Below are 22,032 nucleotides of genomic sequence, written 5' to 3'. Positions count from 1 at the left end.
CGCAAGAGAAACAAGGCCCCAGGTCGGTTCGTCCCAATCGGGGCCGAATCCTGGGGGAGTCCCTAGAAGGGTTCCAGGGCATCTTCCGGGGAGCGGGAGTTGGGGCTTGGGCCAGCCTCGCAGGTGGGGCTGCAGCCCGAGTGGGCATCGCTCAGGCCGCTCCTCAGGATACCGGTCGTAGGGAAGCTCAGGCCGCTCCTCAGGGTACCGGGCACAAGGCAGGTCAGGCCGATGCTCCTCCGGGTACCGGGTATGAGGCAAGTCCGGCCAGCGTAAGCAGGGCTTTAAACTAGGTTCGACGGGGACAGGTGAGCAAACCCCACAGGTAAGTGGGGAACAAGACCTGGGAGATGGGTTGGAAACAGGAGGGAGCACGGGCTATAATGGCAGAGAGAAAGGAGGGTCAGGGCAAAGCTGGGAGGCAAGATCAAACCAGTATCTTAGATGCCTATATACAAATGCAAGAAGTATGGGTAATAAGCAGGAAGAACTGGAAGTGCTAATAAATAAATACAACTATGACATTGTTGGCATTACTGAAACTTGGTGGGATAATACACACGACTGGAATGTTGGTGTGGATGGGTATAGTTTGCTCAGGAAGGATAGACAGGGGAAAAAGGGAGGAGGTGTTGCCTTATATATTAAAAATGTACACACTTGGACTGAGGTGGAGATGGACATAGGAGATGGAAGTGTTGAGAGTCTTTGGGTTAGGCTAAAAGGGGTAAAAAACACGGGTGATGTCGTGCTGGGAGTCTACTACAGGCCACCTAATCAGGTGGAAGAGGTGGATGAGGCTTTTTTCAAACAACTAACAAAATCATCCAAAGCCCAAGATTTGGTGGTGATGGGGGACTTCAACTATCCAGATATATGTTGGGAAAATAACACCGCGGGGCACAAACTATCCAATAAGTTCCTGGACTGCATTGCAGACAACTTTTTATTTCAGAAAGTTGAAAAAGCTACTAGGGGGGGAAGCTGTTCTAGACTTGATTTTAACCAATAGGGAGGAACTTGTTGAGAATTTGAAAGTAGAAGGAAGCTTGGGTGAAAGTGATCATGAAATCATAGTTTGCAATTCTAAGGAAGGGTAGAAGGGAGTACAGCAAAATAGAGACAATGGATTTCAGGAAGGCGGATTTTGGTAAGCTCAGAGAGCTGATAGGTAAGGTCCCATGGGAATCAAGACTGAGGGGAAAAACAACTGAGGAGAGTTGGCAGTTTTTCAAAGGGACGCTATTAAGGGCCCAAAAGCAAGCTATTCCGATGGGTAGGAAAGATAGAAAATGTGACAAAAGACCACCTTGGCTTAACCACAAGATCTTGCGTGACCTACAAAACAAAAAGGCGTCATATAAAAAATGGAAACTAGGTCAGATTACAAAGGATGAATATAGGCAAATAACACAGGAATGGAGAGGCAAGATTAGAAAGGCAAAGGCACAAAATGAGCTCAAACTAGCTATGGGAATACATTAGAAGCAAGAGGAAGACCAAGGACAGGGTAGGCCCACTGCTCAGTAAGGAGCGGGAAACAGTAACGGGAGACTTGGAAATGGCAGAGATGCTTAATGACTTCTTTGTTTCGGTCTTCACTGAGAAGTCTGAAGGAATGTCCAATATAGTGAATGCTTACGGGAAGAGGGTAGGTTTAGAAGATAAAATAAAAAAAGAGGAAGTAAAAAATCACTTAGAAAAGTTAGATGCCTGCAAGTCACCAGGGCCTGATGAAATGCATCCTAGAATACTCAAGGAGTTAATAGAGGAGGTATCTGAGCCTCTAGCTATTATCTTTGGGAAATCATGAGAGACGGGGGAGATTCCAGAAGACTGGAAGGGGGCAAATATAGTGCCCATCTATAAAAAGGGAAATAAAAACAACCCAGGAAACTACAGACCAGTTAGTTTAATTCTGTGCCAGGGAAGATAATGGAGCAGGTAATTAAAGAAATCATCTGCAAACACTTGGAAGATGGTAAGGTGATAGGGAATAGCCAGCATGGATTTGTAAAGAACAAATCGTGTCAAACTAATCTGATAGCATTCTTTGATAGGATAACGAGCCTTATGGATAAGGGAGAAGCGGTGGATGTGATATACCTAGACTTTAGTAAGGCATTTGATACGGTCTCGCATGATATTCTTATAGATAAACTAGGAAAGTACAATTTAGATGGGGCTACTATAAGGTGGGTGCATAACTGGCTGGATAACCGTACTCAGAGAGTAGTTATTAATGGCTCCCAATCCTGCTGGAAAGGTATAACAAGTGGGGTTCCACAGGGGTCTGTTTTGGGACCGGCTCTGTTCAATATCTTCATCAATGATTTGGATGTTGGCATAGAAAGTATGCTTATTAAGTTTGCGGACGATACCAAACTGGGAGGGATTGCAACTGCTTTGGAGGACAGGGTCAAAATTCAAAATGATCTGGACAAATTGGAGAAATGGTCTGAGGTAAACAGGATGAAGTTCAATAAAGATCAATGCAAAGTGCTCCACTTAGGAAGGAACAATCAGTTTCACACATACAGAATGGGAAGAGACTGTCTAGGAAGGAGTATGGCAGAAAGAGATCTAGGGGTCATAGTAGACCACAAGCTTAATATGAATCAACAGTGTGATACTGTTGCAAAAAAAACAAACGTGATTCTGGGATGCATTAACAGGTGTGTTGTAAACAAGACACGAGAAGTCATTCTTCCGCTTTACTCTGCGCTGGTTAGGCCTCAACTGGAGTATTGTGTCCAGTTCTGGGCACCGCATTTCAGGAAAGATGTGGAGAAACTGGAGAGGGTCCAGAGAAGAGCAACGAGAATGATTAAAGGTCTTGAGAACATGACCTATGAAGGAAGGCTGAAGGAATTGGGTTTGTTTAGTTTGGAAAAGAGAAGACTGAGAGGGGACCTGATAGCAGTTTTCAGGTATCTAAAAGGGTGTCATCAGGAGGAGGGAGAAAACTTGTTCACCTTAGCCTCCAATGATAGAACAAGAAGCAATGGGCTTAAACTGCAGCAAGGGAGATTTAGGTTGGACATTAGGAAAAAGTTCCTAACTGTCAGGGTAGTTAAACACTGGAATAGATTGCCTAGGGAAGTTGTGGAATCTCCATCTCTGGAGATATTTAAGAGTAGGTTAGATAAATGTCTATTAGGGATGGTCTAGACAGTATTTGGTCCTGCCATGTGGGCAGGGGACTGGACTCGATGACCTCTCGAGGTCCCTTCCAGTCCTAGAGTCTATGAGTCTATGAGCGTTCCTCCGGGTAGTGAGTGCGGGGCAGGTCAGGCCAGCGCTCCTCCGATACTGAGCGTGAGGCAGGTCAGGCCAGCACTCCTCCGGGTAGTGAGCACAGAGTAGGCTGGGCCCAGTGGGACCTCAGGCACCAGCGTCTGTCCTCTCTGGCAGCCGGCCGCCAACTGAGTGCTTGGGCCGGGCTTTTATACTTCCTGTCCCGCCCCTTGACTTTCGGGGGGCGGGGACAGGCAGCGGTGGCTCCGCCCACTGAGGCACCTGCTCTGGCTCGTCCCTCTCAGGCGCGGCGGGGAGCCAGGGCACCTCCTTACATGGACTATTGTGTCCAGTACTGGTGTTCATACTTTAAAACGGATGGTGACAAATTGGAAAGGATATAGAAAAGAGCTACAACACTGATTTGAGATCTGGAAAGCCTGCCTTACAGTGAGAGACTACAGAAGCTCAATCTGTTTACAGTTGATCACAGAGAAGATTAAGAGGTGACTTAACAATGTTCTATAACTTCCTACATGGGGAGAAGATTTCTGACAGAGTGCTCTTTAATTTAGCAGACATAAGTATAACAACATTTATGGAGATAAACCTATCTCATAGAGCTGGAAGGGACTCTGAAAGGTCATTGAGTCCAGCCCCCTGCCTTCAGTAGCAGGACCAAGTACTGATTTTTACCCCAGATCCCTAAGTGGCCCCCTCAAGGACTAAACTCACAACTAAGGGATAATGGCTGGAAGCTAAAACTAGACAAAACCAGACTACAAATAAAGTGCACATTTTTGACAGTAAGGATAATTAACCATTGGAAGAACTTAATTAGGGATAAGAACAAGGAGTACTTGTGGTACCTTAGAGACTAACAAATTTATTTGGGCATAAGCTTTTGTGGGCTAAAACCAACTTCATCAGATGCATGCAGTGGAAAATACAGTAGGAAGATTATATATATACATACAGAGAACATGAAAAAATGGGGGTTTCCATAGCAGCTGTCATGAGACTAATCAATTAAGGTGGACTATTATCAGCACGAGAAAAAAAAATTTGTAGTGATAATCAGAACGGCCGATTTCAAACAGTTGACAAGAAGGTGTGAGTAACAGTAGGGGAAAATTAGCATGGAGAAATAGTTTTTAGTTTGTGTAATGGTCCATCCACTCCCACTCTTTATTCAAGCCTAATTTAATGGTGTCCAGCTTGCAAATTAATTCAAGTGCTGCAGTGTCTTGTTGAAGTCTGTTTTTGAAGTTTTTTTTGTTGAAGAACTGCCACTTTTAGATCTGTAATTGACTGTCCAGGGAGTTGATGTGTTCTCCAACTGGTTTTTAAATGTTATAATTCTTGACATCTGACTTGTGTCCATTTATTCCTTTGTGTAGAGACTGTCCAGTTTGGCCAATGTACATGGCAGAGGGGCATTGCTGGCACATGATGGCATATATCACATTGGTAGACGTGCAGGTGAACGAGCCCCTGATGGTGTGGCTGATGTGATTAGATGTCTCTTGAATAGATATGTGGACAGACCTGGCAATGGACTTTGTTGCAAGGATAGGTTCCTGGGTTAGTGTTTGTGGTGTGTGGTTGCTAGTGAGTATTTGCTTCAGGTTGGGAGGCTGTCTGTAAGCAAGGACTGGCCTGTCTCCCAAGATCTGTGAGAATGAGGGATCGTCCTTCAGGATAGGTTGTAGATCCTTGATGATGTGCTGGAGAGGTTTTAGTTGGGGGCTGAAGGTGATGGCTAATGGCGTTCTTACTGTCTTTGTTGGGCCTGTTCCGTAGTAGGTGATTTCTGAGTACTCTTCTGGGTCTTGGGGAAGAGGAATAGCTCAGTGGTTTGAGCATTGACTCCCTAAACCCTGGGTTGTGAGTTCAAGCCTCCAAAAGACCAGTTAGAGCTCAGGGAGGGGAATCTGTCATGGACAGTACTTGGTCCTACTAGTGAAGATAGGGGACTGGAGTCAATGACCTTCCAATTCTATGAGATAGGAATATCTCTGTCAAGCTGTTTCTTCACTTCAGTAGGTGGGTATTGTAGTTTTAAGAACACTTGATAGGGGAGCAATAGCTCAGTGGTTTGAGCACTGGCCTGCTAAACCCAGGGTTGTGAGTTCAATCCTTGAGGGGGCCACTTAGGGATCTGGTCAAAAATTGGTCCTGCTAGAGAAGGCAGGGGGCTGGACTCAATGACTCTTTCAAGGTCCCTTCCAGCTCTAAGAGACAGGTATATCTCCTATTATAAATAAAAGATCTTGTAGGTGTTTGTCTGAGGGATTAGAGCAAATCATATTTTTAGAGCTTGATTGTAGACAATGGATTGTGTGATGTGGTCTGGATGAAAGCTGGTGGCATGTAGGTAAGTATAGCGGTCAGTAGGTTTCTGGTATAGGGTGGTGTTTGTGACCAGCACTTATTAGCACTGTAGTGTCCAGGAAGTGGATCTCTTGTGTGGACTGGTCCAGGCTGAGGTTGATGGTGGGATGGAAATTATTGAAATCATGGTGAAATTCCTCAAGGGCTTCTTTTTCATGGGTCCAGATGATGAAGATGTCATCAGTGTAGCGCAAGTAGAGTAGTGGCATTAGGGGATGAGAGCTGAGGAACCGTTGTTCTAAGTCAGCCATAAAAATGTTAGCATATGGTGGGGCCATGCGGGTACCCCACAGCAATGCCACTGCCTTGAAGGTATACATTTTCCGCAAATGTGAAATAGTTATGGGTGAGGACAATATGATTGATTCTTCATCTCTTGAAGTCCTAAAAGCAAGAATGGATGTCTTTCTAAGATATGCTGTAGCTCAACCAGAAGTTATGGACTTGATGAAGGAATTACTGAATAACATTTTATGGTTTGTGTTATGCAGGTCAGATTATATGATGGTAATGGCCCGTTCTGGCCACAAAATCTATTACTCTATTATTTCAATGGGACTCATAGTAGTAAGCACTTCATCCAGTAGAATGTGTTTAGAAGATCATGCCCTTATATATAGCTGGGGCAAAAAATGTATGCATTTTTTTCCTTAAAAATATGTGAAATTTTGTGTGGGTTTTATTCTTTATTATATTTGTTCCAAACTCTTATATTTTCATACAAGCAATCATCATAAGAAAAGAGAAAAATAATTTGGGACTGGGACTCAGGAAGGAGAGGGTGCAGTAACCTTGTGCAGTAACTGTAGTTCTTCAATGTTTGTGTCCCTATAGGGGCTCCACTTTAGGTGACATGCGCCCCACATGCCTTCATTCAGAGATTTTCATTAGCAGTGTCCATTCAGCCTGCACATGTGTCCTACATGTCCTTGTGCCCTGCACCATGGCTATATGGGACTGTACAGACAAACCACCCTCTACCACAAAATCTACCACAAAGTTCTACAAGGAAACTCTGAAGTACAGGGGAAGGAGGGAAGGTAGTGGAGCACCCATAGGGACATACATCTCAAAGAACTACAGTTACTGCACAAGGAGAGTAACCTCTCCTTCTCTGAATAGTGTCCCTATGCTTGCTCCACTTCAGATGACTCCCGAGAGCAGTATACTCATGGCAAGGAGGGAGCTACAGAATCAGGTCCAGAAATGAAGATGGAACCGCATAGCCAACTGCCACCGAATCTAGAGGCATGGACCAAGGCATAGTGCTTAGAGAAGGTATGTACTGAAGACCATGTAGTGGCTCTGCAGATACTGGAACATCTTTAAGTAATGCCATAGATATTGATTTCGACCTATTAGAGCATGCTAACACCGTGAAAGGACGTAGAAAGCTGGCCACATACTCTACTACAGTGGTTTCCAAACTTGTTCCTCAGGCAGGACTCACCCATTTTTACATACAGTACTCAAGTTTCTGTTACCCCAGATTTGAGTTTTTATTGTTACTTACCCCATTTAAAAACACTCCTGCTGTGCTGCAAGTGATATACAAAGGATCGGTGTCATGTGGTTTAACAATCAAATAACAAATTTCCCCATGGACTTGTCTCCAAGGTGGGGCTCGACATCCATTGGAGAATTCATACTCTGCAACAAGAGTGTTTTTGTTATTTTTAAAAATATATTGCTATTTCTAATATTAAGACCTGAATAGATTTTTAATTATAAAATTCATACAAATTAAGGTCCCAATCCTTCAACCCTTACTTATGTCAACAATCTGAACTGATTTAGGACTTGATCCTGCAAAGTGCTGAGCATTCTGGCCTGATGCAACAAACCACTTAAACACCTGTGCAGCACTTCTCAGGACCAAGTCTTTAATTAGTCCCACTGAATTCAATGGGAAATGAATAGGGATTATTTATGTAAATCAAGGTTGAAGAATTGAGCTCCATATCTGTAGGTACATGTTGTTCTATATCATTACTTAAAAATAGAAATACACATTTTAAATCAGTAAGAGATAATGAATGTATTTTAACATCTACATGAAAAAAAATAAAATGTATTATATTTAATGTATAGGTATAAATGTAAAACATGATAAAACAAAAACATAAAAGGTAGAATTTTAACCTGATGTATATTCAAGAGATTCCAGCACAGTATCTTCTCCTTCTCCAGAGAAATGTTTGAGCAGATCCACTTCATTTTTTACAGCAGCTGGACTTAATCTCACCTTTCTGTAATAATAGAAAATGGTCTAAATCTAATAATAAAATAGATTTTCAAAAAATAATCAGATGATTGTATAAAGGGATTTTGCTCTTTCCTTTCACTAGCTTCAGAGTAGTGGAAAAATAACTAAAAATAGGCAAACAGCTATTTAGTGAAATTTTAGTTTCACAACTAAAATGAAACCGTTATAACTCTTTGACAAATTCAGTATAATCTATTAGATACTTTCGTAACAAAATGAACAACTCTATTAAAATGTTTTAGTTGCTAGTGCATTATTTATTTATATATATGATATTGAGTTGCTTTCAAATATAGAACATATTGCACTGCATGGAGATGTAAGCAGAGTCAGGATAAGCTCTACACTGACATCTGTGGGAAAGAATTTCAGAGAGTGTATTGCATAGGCACACCTACCCTATCCCAGACTCCCAAGCTGTGGGACTGCTTGGTGACAAATTGCTCACCCTCAGTTTGGGCGGTACTGGCTAGACATGGGACATGGGTTCCAAAACCCAGGAAGATTGAGGAGAGAGGCTGAGGCCAGGTAAGGTATTTGTGCTTGGTGGTGCAGTCTCCTTGTGGAGCCAGAAGCACCAGTTGCACCCCCTCGTCTCTCTACTGTGGAATGTCAGAAGTGATTTTTTTTTTATTCCCTCAAGAATTTAAATACAGGTTACAGAGCTGAAATCATTTTGGGCTAATGGTGCACTAGCACTGGGGCTCCCCTACTATGAGCTGGAATCACTAAGAGCTGACAATCACTAAAAAGCTAAAATCACTGAGCTGAGAGCACTGACTACGGTGCTAACTAGTGGGGAGCCCAAAGCTATACTGTGGAACAGAGCTGCTGGCGGAGTGGAGCAGTTTGTGGGGATGGCTGGAGCGGATCACAGGACAGCTGGTGGCAGCAGAGTGGCTGACAGAGCGGAGTAGCTGTGGGACGGGTGGAGCGGCCCACAGAGCGAGCGGAGCCAAGCAGTTTGCAGAGAGAACTGGAGCAACTCATGGAGCAGAGCAGCTGGTGGAGCGGAGCAGTTTCTGAGGATGGCTGGAGGAGCAGCGTGCAGCAGCTGGTAAAGCGGAGCAGTTCGTGGAGAAGGCGGAAGCAGAACCCACGGAGAGGCAGGGCAGTTGGCCCCGGACCACGTAAGGTGCCCCTTTCTATCCAGGCTGGGGGGGGAGGGAACCTCTACAGATAAACTCTCGAACTCTGGGGTGGCATTGACCAGAGACTTTTGGGTTGTTGGACTTTGGGGTGATTGGACTTAAAACCCTAACGGGAAAAAAGGACAGTGCCAAAAGTACTTGGAGGTGGGTTTTTGTTTATGGTTTGTGTTATAACCCTGTTTGTGGTGTTTCTCCAATGGGATGCTGCATTAATTCCTTCCTTTATTAAAAAGATTTTGCTACACTCAGACTCCGTGCTTGCGAGAGGGGAAGTATTGCCTCCTAGAGGCGCCCAGGGGGGGTGTGGTAATGTGAGGTCCCAGGTCACTGGGTGGGGGCTCGAGCCGGTTATGCATTGTGTTACTGAAACGGAACCCCTGGATACTGAACCAGGCCCTTGTTGCTGCCAACTCAGAGGGGCAGAAGGGTTACACATATATATGTATACACACACACACTCTTTCACACACACATATTTATACTCATATTGTTAAACCTCCAGGAAATATCTTTCATTTCAGCAACTTTTCTTGGTTTTCATAAATCAATAAGATAATTACTTTCATACCTCTTTTGAGTGATTCTTCATATCACACCCAAAAGCACATGTTTTGGGTTAAAATGAATTTAACTTAAAAACAAAACAAAAAATTTACTGGCAAAAAATGGACAGTTTAATTTGCAATGCACTTACTGTGAAATATGTTTTAAAGAACTGTTAAGTAGTTGCATATCCAGCTGTTGAAGAAGAAGAGAGATCTTCATTTTAATCTCTGTATCAGGATCATCATCTTTTTTCATTCTGTCCAGCAAGCGCAGCATAGACATATCTTCTCCTTCAATGGTCCCATATCCTGGGCCAAGAATTTTCACTATAGGATCTCTATTGGCTGTAAATGAGAAACATTGTCAATATAAAGATAATGATACTTTAAAACTGATCTTAAAGGATTTCTAAAATCCTTCACTGCCAAAGCATTTTAACAATGGTAACTTATAATATGAACACATTTAATTTTAAAAGATAGATAATGGGTTCCTTAACAGGTTTAAAATGTTACTGTTTTATCCTGTAGGAGTAAATGATTTCACATCACTTTATTGTGATTTGAAATACATTAATATATCAGTTTTTAACAAAATGAAAACAAAATTCAAGTAAAACAAACAAGTAATAAACAGGAGCTGTCTTCTGGTGAATAAACATTGATATTTACCTCTTGATTCAATAAATCTAAAACTTTCTGTTATGTCAGTATTTACCTTCAGAGATAATAAAATTGGACGATGGCCCAAACATCAAGTCAATGGGCTCAATTCACAGAAAAGCCATCATTACGGAAGTTTGATTTAGTATAAAACAATGTCTTAAAAGATTTGTTGGCAACAATCCCAATGATTCCATAAAAGGCCCAGCTATCACTTGCTCAGGATTGCCAGCTGTCCTATACAATGACCAGTGACACAACTGTGTGTCAGCTGGTTTTATAAACTACTCTTGTTCTCAGTGGCCCAATGAGTGACAGTATTCTTACACAGGTGCATAGCAGTTGCTGGCATGATCCCTGTGTGGGCCTTTGCTGTGTGAGCATTTTACAAATCAGGCCCAATACATCTGTGGCTGCATGAGAATTGTAGCTAACTTGTTTTCTACCAATTTCACAAATGAATGTTACTCAGATCTGGCATCCCTATACGTGTCTAATTAGCACACTTAGGTGCTTTTTAGTCACAGTTTGTGTCCAAGGAACTGATATGACCAATAACTATACTGTTAACATATTTTCTAGAAGCATTCATCAGAAAGATCTGAAAATGTTCATAGCCATGAACTTCTTACGCATAACATATTTTTGTTGGTTATTTTTAATAAATTAACATTAGAAAAGGGAGATTATGTTAAAAGTACAGAAAAAAACTATTATTAGCTTCTGAGGATACATTTAGTATGCCAAGGTTTGAATATATGATCTGCTATAATTGTTGAGGTACCAATCAGTACACATGTATCTTTATATGTAATTCAATGTTAACATTATTCCAGAGCTCTATATCACTCACTTCAGTGAAGGTAAACAAATAAAAAAATAGAAGTTTGTTGGTTCATCACATCACTATTTTCAATCAATCTTTCATAAGCCAAAATTTGTACTAAATAAAATGTAACGTATGTGTTTCTTTCTTTCTCTTATTTTTTTTAAACATTAAAATTCAAGGGCAAGAAAAAAAAAACAACCTTGAAGGCATGCCTGTGCTTCCTTTAACTTTTTTTCCATAGCCACATGTAGCAAACGAGAGAGTTGGCCAAAACTGCGTACTTTGATAGTTGAGGCAGTGAGGAGAAGCAATGGCTGACCATCTTTGTCTCTTTCTTCTGACTGAACAGTTGTTCCACTAGAAGAATAAAATGATACTTCATAAAGAGAGAACTTTTATTAAAGGAAAATTTTTGGTAGAGTCCAACTCTGAGAATGCTGCTCAAAGCTCTGAATCAAAAATGGACCATGTCTTCTAATTTACATTCCCCTTTCTATTTACTAATAGACCATGTTGACTTGCAAAATCAAAAGAGTTCACAGAAAGAAATGTTAGGTTGCTGTACCTTACGTATCAAACTAAGCTCTATCAATTAAATATATATTAATATATTACAGCTGGCAACAGAAATACACATAAGAATATCAGAACGGCCATATTGTGTCAGACCAATGGTCCATATAACCTAATATCCAGTCTTCCAACAGTGGCCAGTGCCAGATGCTTCAGAGGGAATGAACAGAATAGGGTCATTACAGCTGTTATCCAGTCCCATCTCCTGGCAGTTGGAGGTTGACAGACACCCAGAGCATGGAGTTGTGTCCCTGACCTTCTTGGCTAATAGCCATTGATGGACCTACCTTCCATGAACGTACCTATTTCTTTTTTGAACCCAGTTATACTTTTGGCCTCAGAACATCCCTTGGTAATGAGTTCCACAGGTTAATTGTGTGTTGTGTGAATACTTCCTTTTGTTCATTTTAAACCTTCTGCCTATTAATTTCATCAGGTGACCCTTAGTCCTTGGTGTTATGTGAAAGGGTAAACAACACTTCCCTATTCACTTTTTCCATACCATTCATGATTTCATAGACCACGATCATATCCTCCCCTTAGTTGTCTCTTTTCTACCCTAAAGAGTCCTAGTCTTTTTAAAATCTCATCTCATGGAAGCTGTTGCATACCCCTCACCATTTTCACTGCCCTTCTCTGCACCTTTTCCAATTCTACTATACCTTTTTTCAGATGGGGTAATCCAAATTGCATGCAGTATTCAAGGTGTGGGTATACCACAGATTTATATAGTGGTATTATGATATTTCTACTTTATTATCTATCCCTTTCCTAATGGCTTCTAACATTCTCTCTGTTTTCAAAAAAATATCCACAGTGACTCCTAAATCTCTTTCTTGAGTGATAACAGTTAATTTAGATCAATTATTTTGTATGTATAGTTGAGATTATTTTTTCCAATGTGCACAACTTTGCACTTAGCAACACTGAATTTCATCTGCCATTTTGTTGTCCACGCACTCAGTTTTGTGAAATTCCTTTGTAACTCTTCCCAGTCAGCTTTGGACTTAACTATCTTGATTAATTTTAGGAAACATCTGCAAACTTTGCCACCTCATCATTCACCCCCTTTTCAAGATTGTTTATGAATATGTTGAACAGCACAAGTCCCAAGACAGCTCTTTGGGGGATCCTACTATTTACCTCTATTGTAAAAACTGACCATTTATTCTTACTCTTTGTTTCCTATCTTTTAATCAGTTACCAATCCATGAGAGGACCTTCCCTTTTATCCCATGACTGCTTACTTTGCTTAATAGCCTTTGGTGAGGGACCTTGTCAAAAGCCTTCTGAAAGTCCAAGTGCATTATATTCACTGGATCACCTTTGTTCACATGCTTGTGGACCCACTCAGAGAATTCTCATAGATTAGTGAGGCATGATTTTCCTTTATAAAAGGAATGTTTATGTATGTGTCTGATAATTCTGTTCTTTACTATAGTTTCAACCAATTTGCCGCATGCTGAAGTTAGGTATAACAGTCTGTAATTGCCAGGATTGCCTCTGGAGTCTTTTTAAAAAATAGGTGTTACATTAGCTACCTTTCAGTTATCTAGTACACAGGCTGATTTAAGCAGTAGGTTACATATCAGTTAGTAGTGCTCAAATTTCATGTCTGAGTTCTTTCAGAAATCTTGGGTGAATACTATCTGGTTATGGTGACTTATTACTGTTTAATTCATCAATTTATTCCAAAAAAGTGTAACTGCCCTTCTCTTTTCAAAGCTGCAACACAGTTCCTTTAACATGGCTTGGCTCAACTATGTTGTAACTGGGTGCATCAATACAGTTATAATTACACTGCGGACAGGACCTAAGATTCAGTGGGTATAACTACATAGGACTTTTTTGCATTGTTTTTTGTATCTCATTTCAAGGTACGGTGACTCAGGATATGTCTACACAGCAACTAGACACCTGCAGCTGAGCTGTGCTATCCTGACTCAGACTCATGGGGCTTGGGCTCTGGGGCCCTGCCAACTTGCAGGGTGCTAGAGCCCGTGCTCAAGCCTGAACCCAAAAGTCTACAGAGCAGTGAAACAGCCCTGCAGCCTGAGCCCCATGAGCCCAAGTCAGCTGGCCAGGGCCAGCCGTGGGTGTCTAGACATACAGTGTGTAACACACCTGTGCCTGGCCTACATTAGTGCCTCCTTCATTGCTGGCACTGGGAGGTCTGCACCAGCACTAGACATAGAGTGTCAAAATTCCTAGAATAGACAAAGGCAAATATATTCGCCCCAGTTCAGTAAGAAACTGGAAATTAGGTTTCAACACACAGGTGTGAAGTCACAATCTAGGTGCTACAAAAATTTTCAGAGTCCTTTGGGGAAAAGTTATAAATCAGAATACAAAATGTCCAATGTAACAAACTAGGAGAAAAGAAATACAATAAAAAGAGCAAATTCCTTATACAAAGTTAGCACAATTTTTTTCTTTGCAGTTCATCTTTAATATGTTTAAAAACCACTGCCATTCAGACTTACCTGATCTCATAACCTAATTCAAATATGAATAATCCAATTGTGTTTTCCATTCAAGTGTTCTCTGAAGACAAATACTGCTTCTTGAGGATGTCTAGAGCTGAAGTTCTCTGCAAACTTAATTATGTCATTTAGAAGAGATTCATTCAAAGGGGTGAGTTCTAGTGTACCAGTTCCAGAACCAGCCGAGGTCCATTGAGCTGCTCTTGTCAGTGCCACTCCCATGGTTTCAGCTAATATCAACAATGTGTGCCTTAGCAAATAAAATAGTTTATTCTTTAAATATGTTTAAGATCCCAAACTATTAAAAGAATACATTTGTAGACTTAATAGTTAGCGATAAGCACCTTTGGGCCTGATTCAGTTAATTCAATGGAGCTGCACCAGCAATGAGGGGAATAGGCTTGCTAATGTTATATTAAAAAGAATGAGGCTACTTGGGGAAAATTCTGTTAATTAACCATACTAATAACATTTCAAAAAGTGCAAAGCAAATAGGTTCTGTTCTGTTTGCAATGAGATTAAGAGATTTTTTTGTCATCTTTAGGGTCCTCCGCTTTTAGTTTTTATTTTAATTTTTGCCTGGGAATTATTGGTTGATATTACTACAAAAATAAAAAACAGGTGAAAATCAGTTGCAAAAAACTATTAATAATTTTAGTATGTCAAATCTTTAAACCATTATCTGCTAACAGCTTGAAATATCTACGTGGTGGGCATGAGATTCATCATTACATTCAGATGCGCATGCACTTCAGAGCTTGCATGCAGGCCTGTTTGTTTATTGTGCGTATCTTCTAGACCAGTTGTTCTCAAAGCTGGTCTGCCGCTTGTCCAGGGAAAGCCTCTGGCAGGCTGGGCCGGTTTGTTTACCTGCTGCGTCTGCAGGTTTGGCCGATCGTGGCTCCCACAGGCTGCGGTTCGCTGCTCCAGGCCAATGGGGGCTGCAGGAAGGGCAGCCAGCACATCCCTTGGCCCACACTGTTTTCCGCAGCCCCAACTGGCCTGGAGTGGTGAACTGCGGCCAGTGGGAGCCGTGATTGGCAGAACCTGTGGACGTGGCAGGTAAACAAACAGGCCGGGCCCACCCGGAGCTTTCCCTGAACAAGCAGCAGACCAGCTTTGAGAACCACTGGTCTAGACTAATACAAAGCCTTACTTCAACAGACAGCTTTGCATATACACACAAATATATTATTGTAATACATATATCTCATGTAATGTATTGTATTTTCCTAATAAAACAAATTATTTGCTATATATTTGAATGATACAAAAGTGGGGTGAAAATCAGAAAAAAAAATATTTTTTGGAAAACTTGGATTTTTTTTTCAGTAAAAATCAGTTTAAACTGAAAATGAAGGGGCATCTTACAACTGAGTTGCCACATCTCAGGTATAAAAACCCAGAAACATCCAGGGTGATCCTGAGTCCATAAAACTGGACAGCTGGCAGTGTGTACTGAACACCCTCAGATTCTTCCCAGGACAGCCACCTCAAAAAGGGATGATGTTGGGAAAATGTAGGCAGGTGACAATCCTATTTACAGCTAATGCTAGGCAACTTTATGAGAGCTGGAGGATTGCAGAGGGCAGGTAAACGTAGCCAACTCTTCATCTAATTTAAGTGTAGAAATAAGAGGATAATGTGAGCCACAGGCCCCCTCACCTACTTGGGAGCAGGGGGATGGGAGTCACATGAGTCATAGAGGCCTAGTGTCTTCTCTCACCGGGGACATGCAGCGGGAGGCTCCTACACTTTGGGGCACGGAGAACAGCTTGTTTCCAAGATCTCTCATTCGCTGGGTGTGAGACACGCCCCCCCATTGTGGATTAGGGGGTCAGACCAGCCCTGGCTCCTCACTTACTAGTGGGGGCTGCATTGTTGTGGGGCAGGGATCAGACCGCCCTGGCCTCTCGCTCACTGGGGGAGGCTCCCCCACTGTGGGGCGGGGGCCAGACCCAGCCTGGCTGGGCCCGCTCACTCCCGTGGGGGCTGAGCCCCTGCACACCGCTCGCAGCGGCAGGACCACAGGAGCCCCCTTCACCCGCTTTCCGCCCCGGTACCTTGCCCCGCTCCAGCTCTGGCCCCTCTGCTGCCGGCTCTGCTGGCTACAGTTGCCGGCGGGGTTGCTATGGGGACCGGCTCGCTGCCGCCGGTTACTAGGAGAGGCGGGTAAACACAGTCGGGCCTGCCCGGGCTGGGCGGGGGAGCGGACTAGCCCCTGCCCCACCCGCACCCCCGCCGCAAGGCTTCTCCCCAGCCCTCAGCACAGCGCCCACGGCCCCGGCGACAGGAACACGGCCGTCTCCGCAAGGCAAGGGGGCGGCCTGGCTGCTGGGGTGGATGGAAAGTCTGAGATGGGCGGGCTCAGGGGGTCCTGAGGAGCATGAGGAGCAATACTGCTGTGCGGATCAGGGAACGGGGAAGGTTGAGTCTGATCCAGGGTGCTGGCTGTGGATAAATGTGAGGGGAGTGTGGTGTGGGTGGGGCAGTTGGTAGGGTGTAATTGAGGCGTTTGGGTGGGGGGGGGAGGTAATGAATGACTGACCCATGTCCATGCTTTCTAAGGTTTGAGTTAGAGGAAAAGGTCTTGGACCAGCTTCACACTTCGTTTTTGGTGTGGGATTGAATAAAGTAGTTCACTGATTTGAAGTACTGGGCCCTGGAGACATAAACGAGAAGCACCGCATTTATTCCTGGAGAATGTTAGCCTGTGGTAACTTAAATAATTCACTAGCTTGAGGTTACTACAAGAAAATATCTTTAATCAAGTTGACTTGGTTGTTATTTCAGTTTTAATATCAATTAGACTTTTATTTTATGTTTACATGTTTTTCTTTTTTTTTTTAAAACTATCATGTGAAATTAGTTAATTAGAGGGGGTGGGGATTGACAAAATCTTGGTGATTCCAGTCCTCCATTTAGACTCAGAATTGTTGAATTTAAACTATTAACAAATAAAACAACACAATCAAGTAATCTAGTAGATAGAAAAACCAATGAGGAATCTGGTGGCATCTTAAAGACTAGCAGATTTGTTTGGGCACTGTTGGTCTTTAAGGTGCCACCTGACTCCTCTGTTGTTTTTGTGGATACAGACTAACACAGCTACCCCTGTGATACAATAGATATAGTAACTCTTTCAGTCACCCATTGGTTTCTAAGAGTACTGGGGATTAGCAGGTTACCACCTTCAACAGAGATGAAGTATTAATCTCTCCATATTAAAATACATTTTAAAATGTTTATGTTGTAATATACTGTTCAATATCTAACCATTGGGCACTCAGAAGATCTTGGGGAATCTTTATATTCTGCTATAGTTTCTTGTGCTATGATGTGATTATATACATTATATACACATACCTGATAAATAGTTTAAACAAAATCTATATTGCATTAAAATTGTTACATTTTAAGAGTGAAGAGCAGCTTAGCAGAGTTTCTGTTTGGACAACAACAGTCTTGTTCATTACTGCCTTCATTCTCAGCCAGATTGTGCCTTGAGTTTTAAGCCATATTTGTCAATAACAGCAGGGGGAATTTCTGATTAAAAACTGATGGTATATCATGGTCCTCTAGTCATTACAGCCCAGCTTCACAAAGGTACTTAGGTACCTAAACATCAGTTCAGGCTCCCCTGTGATCTACAAAACCTCTGCTCCACTTCCACCTAACCCTATAGACCTAAATTCACTCAGTGCCTATATTTTCAGGGTGGAAGATGCCTAAGATTCTGCCTCTGAGCATTGCACTCACTCTAGGTTCTCAACCTATGGCCCACTTGCAGCCCAATCAGCACACAGCTGCAGCCCATTGGACATTCTCAGGGACATACAGGCATTATTGGATGCTGCCCACAATGGTAAATAGGTTGAGGACCACTGCTCTAGGGTATATCTACACTGCAATTAAAAACCTGCTGCTGGCCGACTTGGACTCATAGGGCTTGACTAAGGGGCTGTTTAATTGCGCTGGAGATGTTTGGGCTTGGGCTGGAGCCCAAGCTGTAGGACCCTGCGAGGTGGGAGAGTCCCAGAGTTCAGACTGCAGGCCAAGCCCAAATGTCAACACTGCAAAACAGCCGCATAGCCTGAGACCTGCAAGCCCGTCAGCTGGCATGAGCCAGCCATGAGTGTCTAATTGCAGAATCTGGTGTCTGGATGCCTATCTTCCACCTAGGCTCCAGAACAATCCATGAACTGGGAGAAGTTAGGCATTCCCTCTGTCATGCTGTCTGGAATGGCTCATGACCATGAGTGCCTACCTCAGGGCAGACTGTCAGAAAACACGGCAGACATCCCCAACTGGTGCTTTGCTCTGTAATTAGATTTCACCAAGCCAGTAACAAATCTGAACTCTTTGATCAGTATATCAGGCCACGTCCAGACTACCCGCTGTATCGGCGGGTTAAAATCGATTGCTCGGGGATCAATATATCGCATCTAATCTAGATGCGATATATCGATCCCCGAGTGCGCTTATATCGATTCCAGAACTCCATCAACCCCAACGAGAGTTCCGGAATCGACAGGAAGAGCCGCGAACATCAATCCCACGCGGTTTGTGGACGGGTGAGTAATCCGATCTTAGATATTCAACTTCAGCTACGTTATTCACGTAGCTGAAGTTGCGTATCTAAGATCGATTTCCCCCCCGTAGTGTGGACCAGCCCTCAGTCTTACCATGGAGTCACAGACAGTCCCCTTAGGCTTTGTAATCTATCTTGCCACCCAGACAAACTGTACTTTGGATAAAAGGTCTCTTGTACCAAAAATCACATCACATTTAGGTTGCTTCCAGTCCCAAGAGACCAGTCATTTACCCCAAATCAATTGGTATCCTAGATCTTACACCAAAGACAACGCTGGCAGCCAGTTCTATAATAAACTAACTCAAGGTTTATTAGCTAAGAAAAGGAAATGCAAATTATTGAGAGGTTAAAGCAGGTAAAATATATGCACAGTTATATCAGCATTTGTAATTCCAGATGGTGGCAATGATGTAGTAAACTGCCAGTTTCCCAAAAGGCTTTTCAAGGTACCCGGATTATCTCTGGGGATCTCTGCTTTGCATCTGGTACACTTTCCCATAAGTGTTCAAACAGTCTAGAGATGCAAGATCTTTCCTTAAATCCATACTTATAGCCATAGGCACCAACTCCAGGGGTGCTGCGGGGCTGGAGCACCTGCAGGGAAAAATTAGTGGGTGCTCCACACCCACTGGCAGCCAAGCACCTCCCGCCCCCCACCCCCTCCTCCTCCAAGCACAGCGTTCCCGCTCTTACCCCTCCCAGCACTTCCTGCCAACCGTCTAATAGCTGTTTGACAGCACTTAGGACTTTCTGGGAGGAGTGGGGACATGGTGTGCTCAGAGGAGGAGGTGGTAAAGAGGCGGGGCAGGGGAGGGGACTTGGGAGAAGAGGGTGGAATTGGAGCAGGGCAAAGGTGGTGCAGGGGCAGGGCCAGGGGTGGGGTTGGAGGGGGTCAAGCACCCACAGGGCAGAGGGGAAGTCGGTGCTTATGCTTATAGCTTCTTCTCACAGAAAACAAGATGACAGTGTCACTACCCACGTGGGCTATTCCTTTGATGATGGCGAGTGAGGAATGCAGTTTGAGTCTTTGACCTCCGATCATCACACACAATGACCACTTGCTTTGAAATTAGCACTTTTCTGTTAAAGTGCTTCATTCACATTCCAGAAGGCTTCTTTCTCATTTGATGCGTTACTTTAGTTACAGGGGTTACACAATGTAAATGTTTGCTACTACATTATAACCGGATATAGAGAAGTGAAAACTGCAAGTAACATCCCAACTTTTCATGAAGTTTAAACATCAAATACAGTTTTATTCATTTAATAACCATTTTTATCTATACTAATACACAAGTGAATTGGTCTGACGCTCTCTCATGAGCTGGCACCTGGTTCGCCAGTGTCACACCCTCCACCTGTCTCACATGTGGGGCCTGATCCAGTAGGTGTACTCAGAGACTGCCTATTAGATCAGGTCCCATTCAAATGATGGATGGAGGTGGTGCTGCCCACCTTATAAATTTTAGTCCAGTGGTTCGAGCACTCACCTGGGATGTGGGAGACTCAGATTCCATTCCCACCTCTGTCAGAAGGAGAGAAAGGATTTGAAGAAAGGTCTTCTACACTTCTCAGGAGAATGTGCTAACCAGTGTTATGTGATATTCTGATGAGGAGCTCCTGCAGTCTCTCCTGTTGAAGCTGTTCCACTGTGTAGAAATTAGAATCCCTGCATCAGAGACTTAGAATGACTCTATAGCCTGGTGTCTAGGGCACTCATATGGAAGGTGGGAGACCCAAGGGCTCCTATGACTCTTTGAAAGTGGAATAGCTTCAGTAGGAGAGGCAGAAGGAGTCCCCTCCTCCCCCATTAGTATATCCCATAGCTTAGTGGTTGGAGCACTTTCCTGAGAGATGTGGGAGTCCTCTGTTCAAAAACTTATTCCCCAGCAGGCAGAAGGGAAATTTAATACGTCTCTCTCACATTCCAGGCGAGTGCTCCAACCTCCGAGCTAAACGTTACAAGATGGGTGGCACCACCAACTCCTCTTCCTTCTGCTATTTTTTGTGGAGTGAGTCAGGTGCCTAACTCATTCACATAAGAAACAAATTAGGTACCCAACTCCACGAAGGGGTTCCCGGTTGTGGATTACAGATGCTTCCCTACAGTCCAGTATAGTACAGACTTAGGTATCTATCTCTGTGAGAGGGATAGGGTGCTGGTGCATCATCAAAGATCTACAACCTATTCTTAAAGATGATCCCTCACTCTCACAGATGTTAGGAGACAGGCCAGTCCTCGCTTACAGACAGCCTCCCAACCTGAAGCAAATACTTACCAGCAACCGCACACCATACAACATAAACGCTAACCCAGGAACCTATCCTTGCAACAAAGCCCGATGCCAGGTCTGTCCACATATCTATTCAAGTGACACCATCATAGGACCTAATCACATCAGCCACACCAGCAGGGGCTCTTTTACCTGCACATCTACCAATGTGATATGTGCCATCATGTGCCAGCAATGCCCTTCTGCCATGTACATTGGCCAAACAGGACAATCTCTATGCAAAAGAATAAATGGACACAAATCTGACATCAGGAATCATAACATTCAAAAACCAGTGGGAGAACACTTCAGCCTCTCTAACCACTCAGTGACAGACTTGAGGGTGGCAATTTTGCAACAAAAAAAAACTTCAAAAACAGACTCCAAAGAGAGACTGCTGAACTCGAATTAATATACAAATTAGATACAATTAACTTAGGTTTAAACAGAAACTGGAAATGGTTGGGTCATTACACTAATTGAATCTATTTCCCTATGTAAGTTCTCCTCACATCATCTATGGGTCATCTCAATTATCACTTCAAAGCTTTTTTTTCTCCTGCTGATGATAGCTCATTTCAATTGATTAGACTCTTCCAGTTGGTATGCATACTTCCACCTTTTCATATTCTCTGTATGTATAAATATCTCCTGTTTGTGTGTTCCATTCTATGCATCCAAGAAGTGAGCTGTAGCCCACGAAAGCTTATGCTGAAATAAATTTGTTAGTCTCTAAGGTGCCACAAGTACCCCTGCTCGTTTTGCTGAGCTTCAGTTCATTTGCAAATTTGACACCATCAGATCAGGATTAAACAAAGGCTGTGAATGGCTAGCCAACTACAAAAGCAATTTCTCCTCCTTTGGTGCTCACACTCAACTGCTAGCAGAGGACCCCACTCTCCCTGATTGAACTAACCTCATTATCTCCAGACTGATTCTTGCCTGCATATTTATACCTGCCTCTGGAAATTTCCATTACATGCGTTTAAGGAAGTGGGTATTCACCATGAAAGTTTATGCTCCA

General features: G+C 43.0%; 1 protein-coding gene across 1 annotated transcript in view; it reads right to left on the bottom strand.

The window, feature by feature from the left end:
- The window catches only part of ARMC4 (armadillo repeat containing 4), a 160,183-nt gene extending 144,299 nt beyond the window's left edge, over nt 1-15,884 (bottom strand). Inside the window, 8 exon segments of the mRNA XM_030550281.1 lie at nt 7,145-7,281; nt 7,774-7,880; nt 9,743-9,938; nt 11,285-11,442; nt 14,142-14,166; nt 14,169-14,198; nt 14,201-14,391; nt 15,807-15,884. Of these exon segments, the coding sequence (XP_030406141.1) occupies nt 7,145-7,281; nt 7,774-7,880; nt 9,743-9,938; nt 11,285-11,442; nt 14,142-14,166; nt 14,169-14,198; nt 14,201-14,391; nt 15,807-15,844 (882 nt within the window). The 5' untranslated portion in view covers nt 15,845-15,884.
- Nucleotides 15,885-22,032: the final 6,148 nt, after the last annotated feature.

This window comes from Gopherus evgoodei, chromosome 2 (genome assembly GCF_007399415.2).
Source record: "Gopherus evgoodei ecotype Sinaloan lineage chromosome 2, rGopEvg1_v1.p, whole genome shotgun sequence".
NCBI lineage: Eukaryota > Metazoa > Chordata > Testudines > Testudinidae > Gopherus > Gopherus evgoodei.
This window is presented reverse-complemented; position numbering and strand designations above follow the sequence as displayed.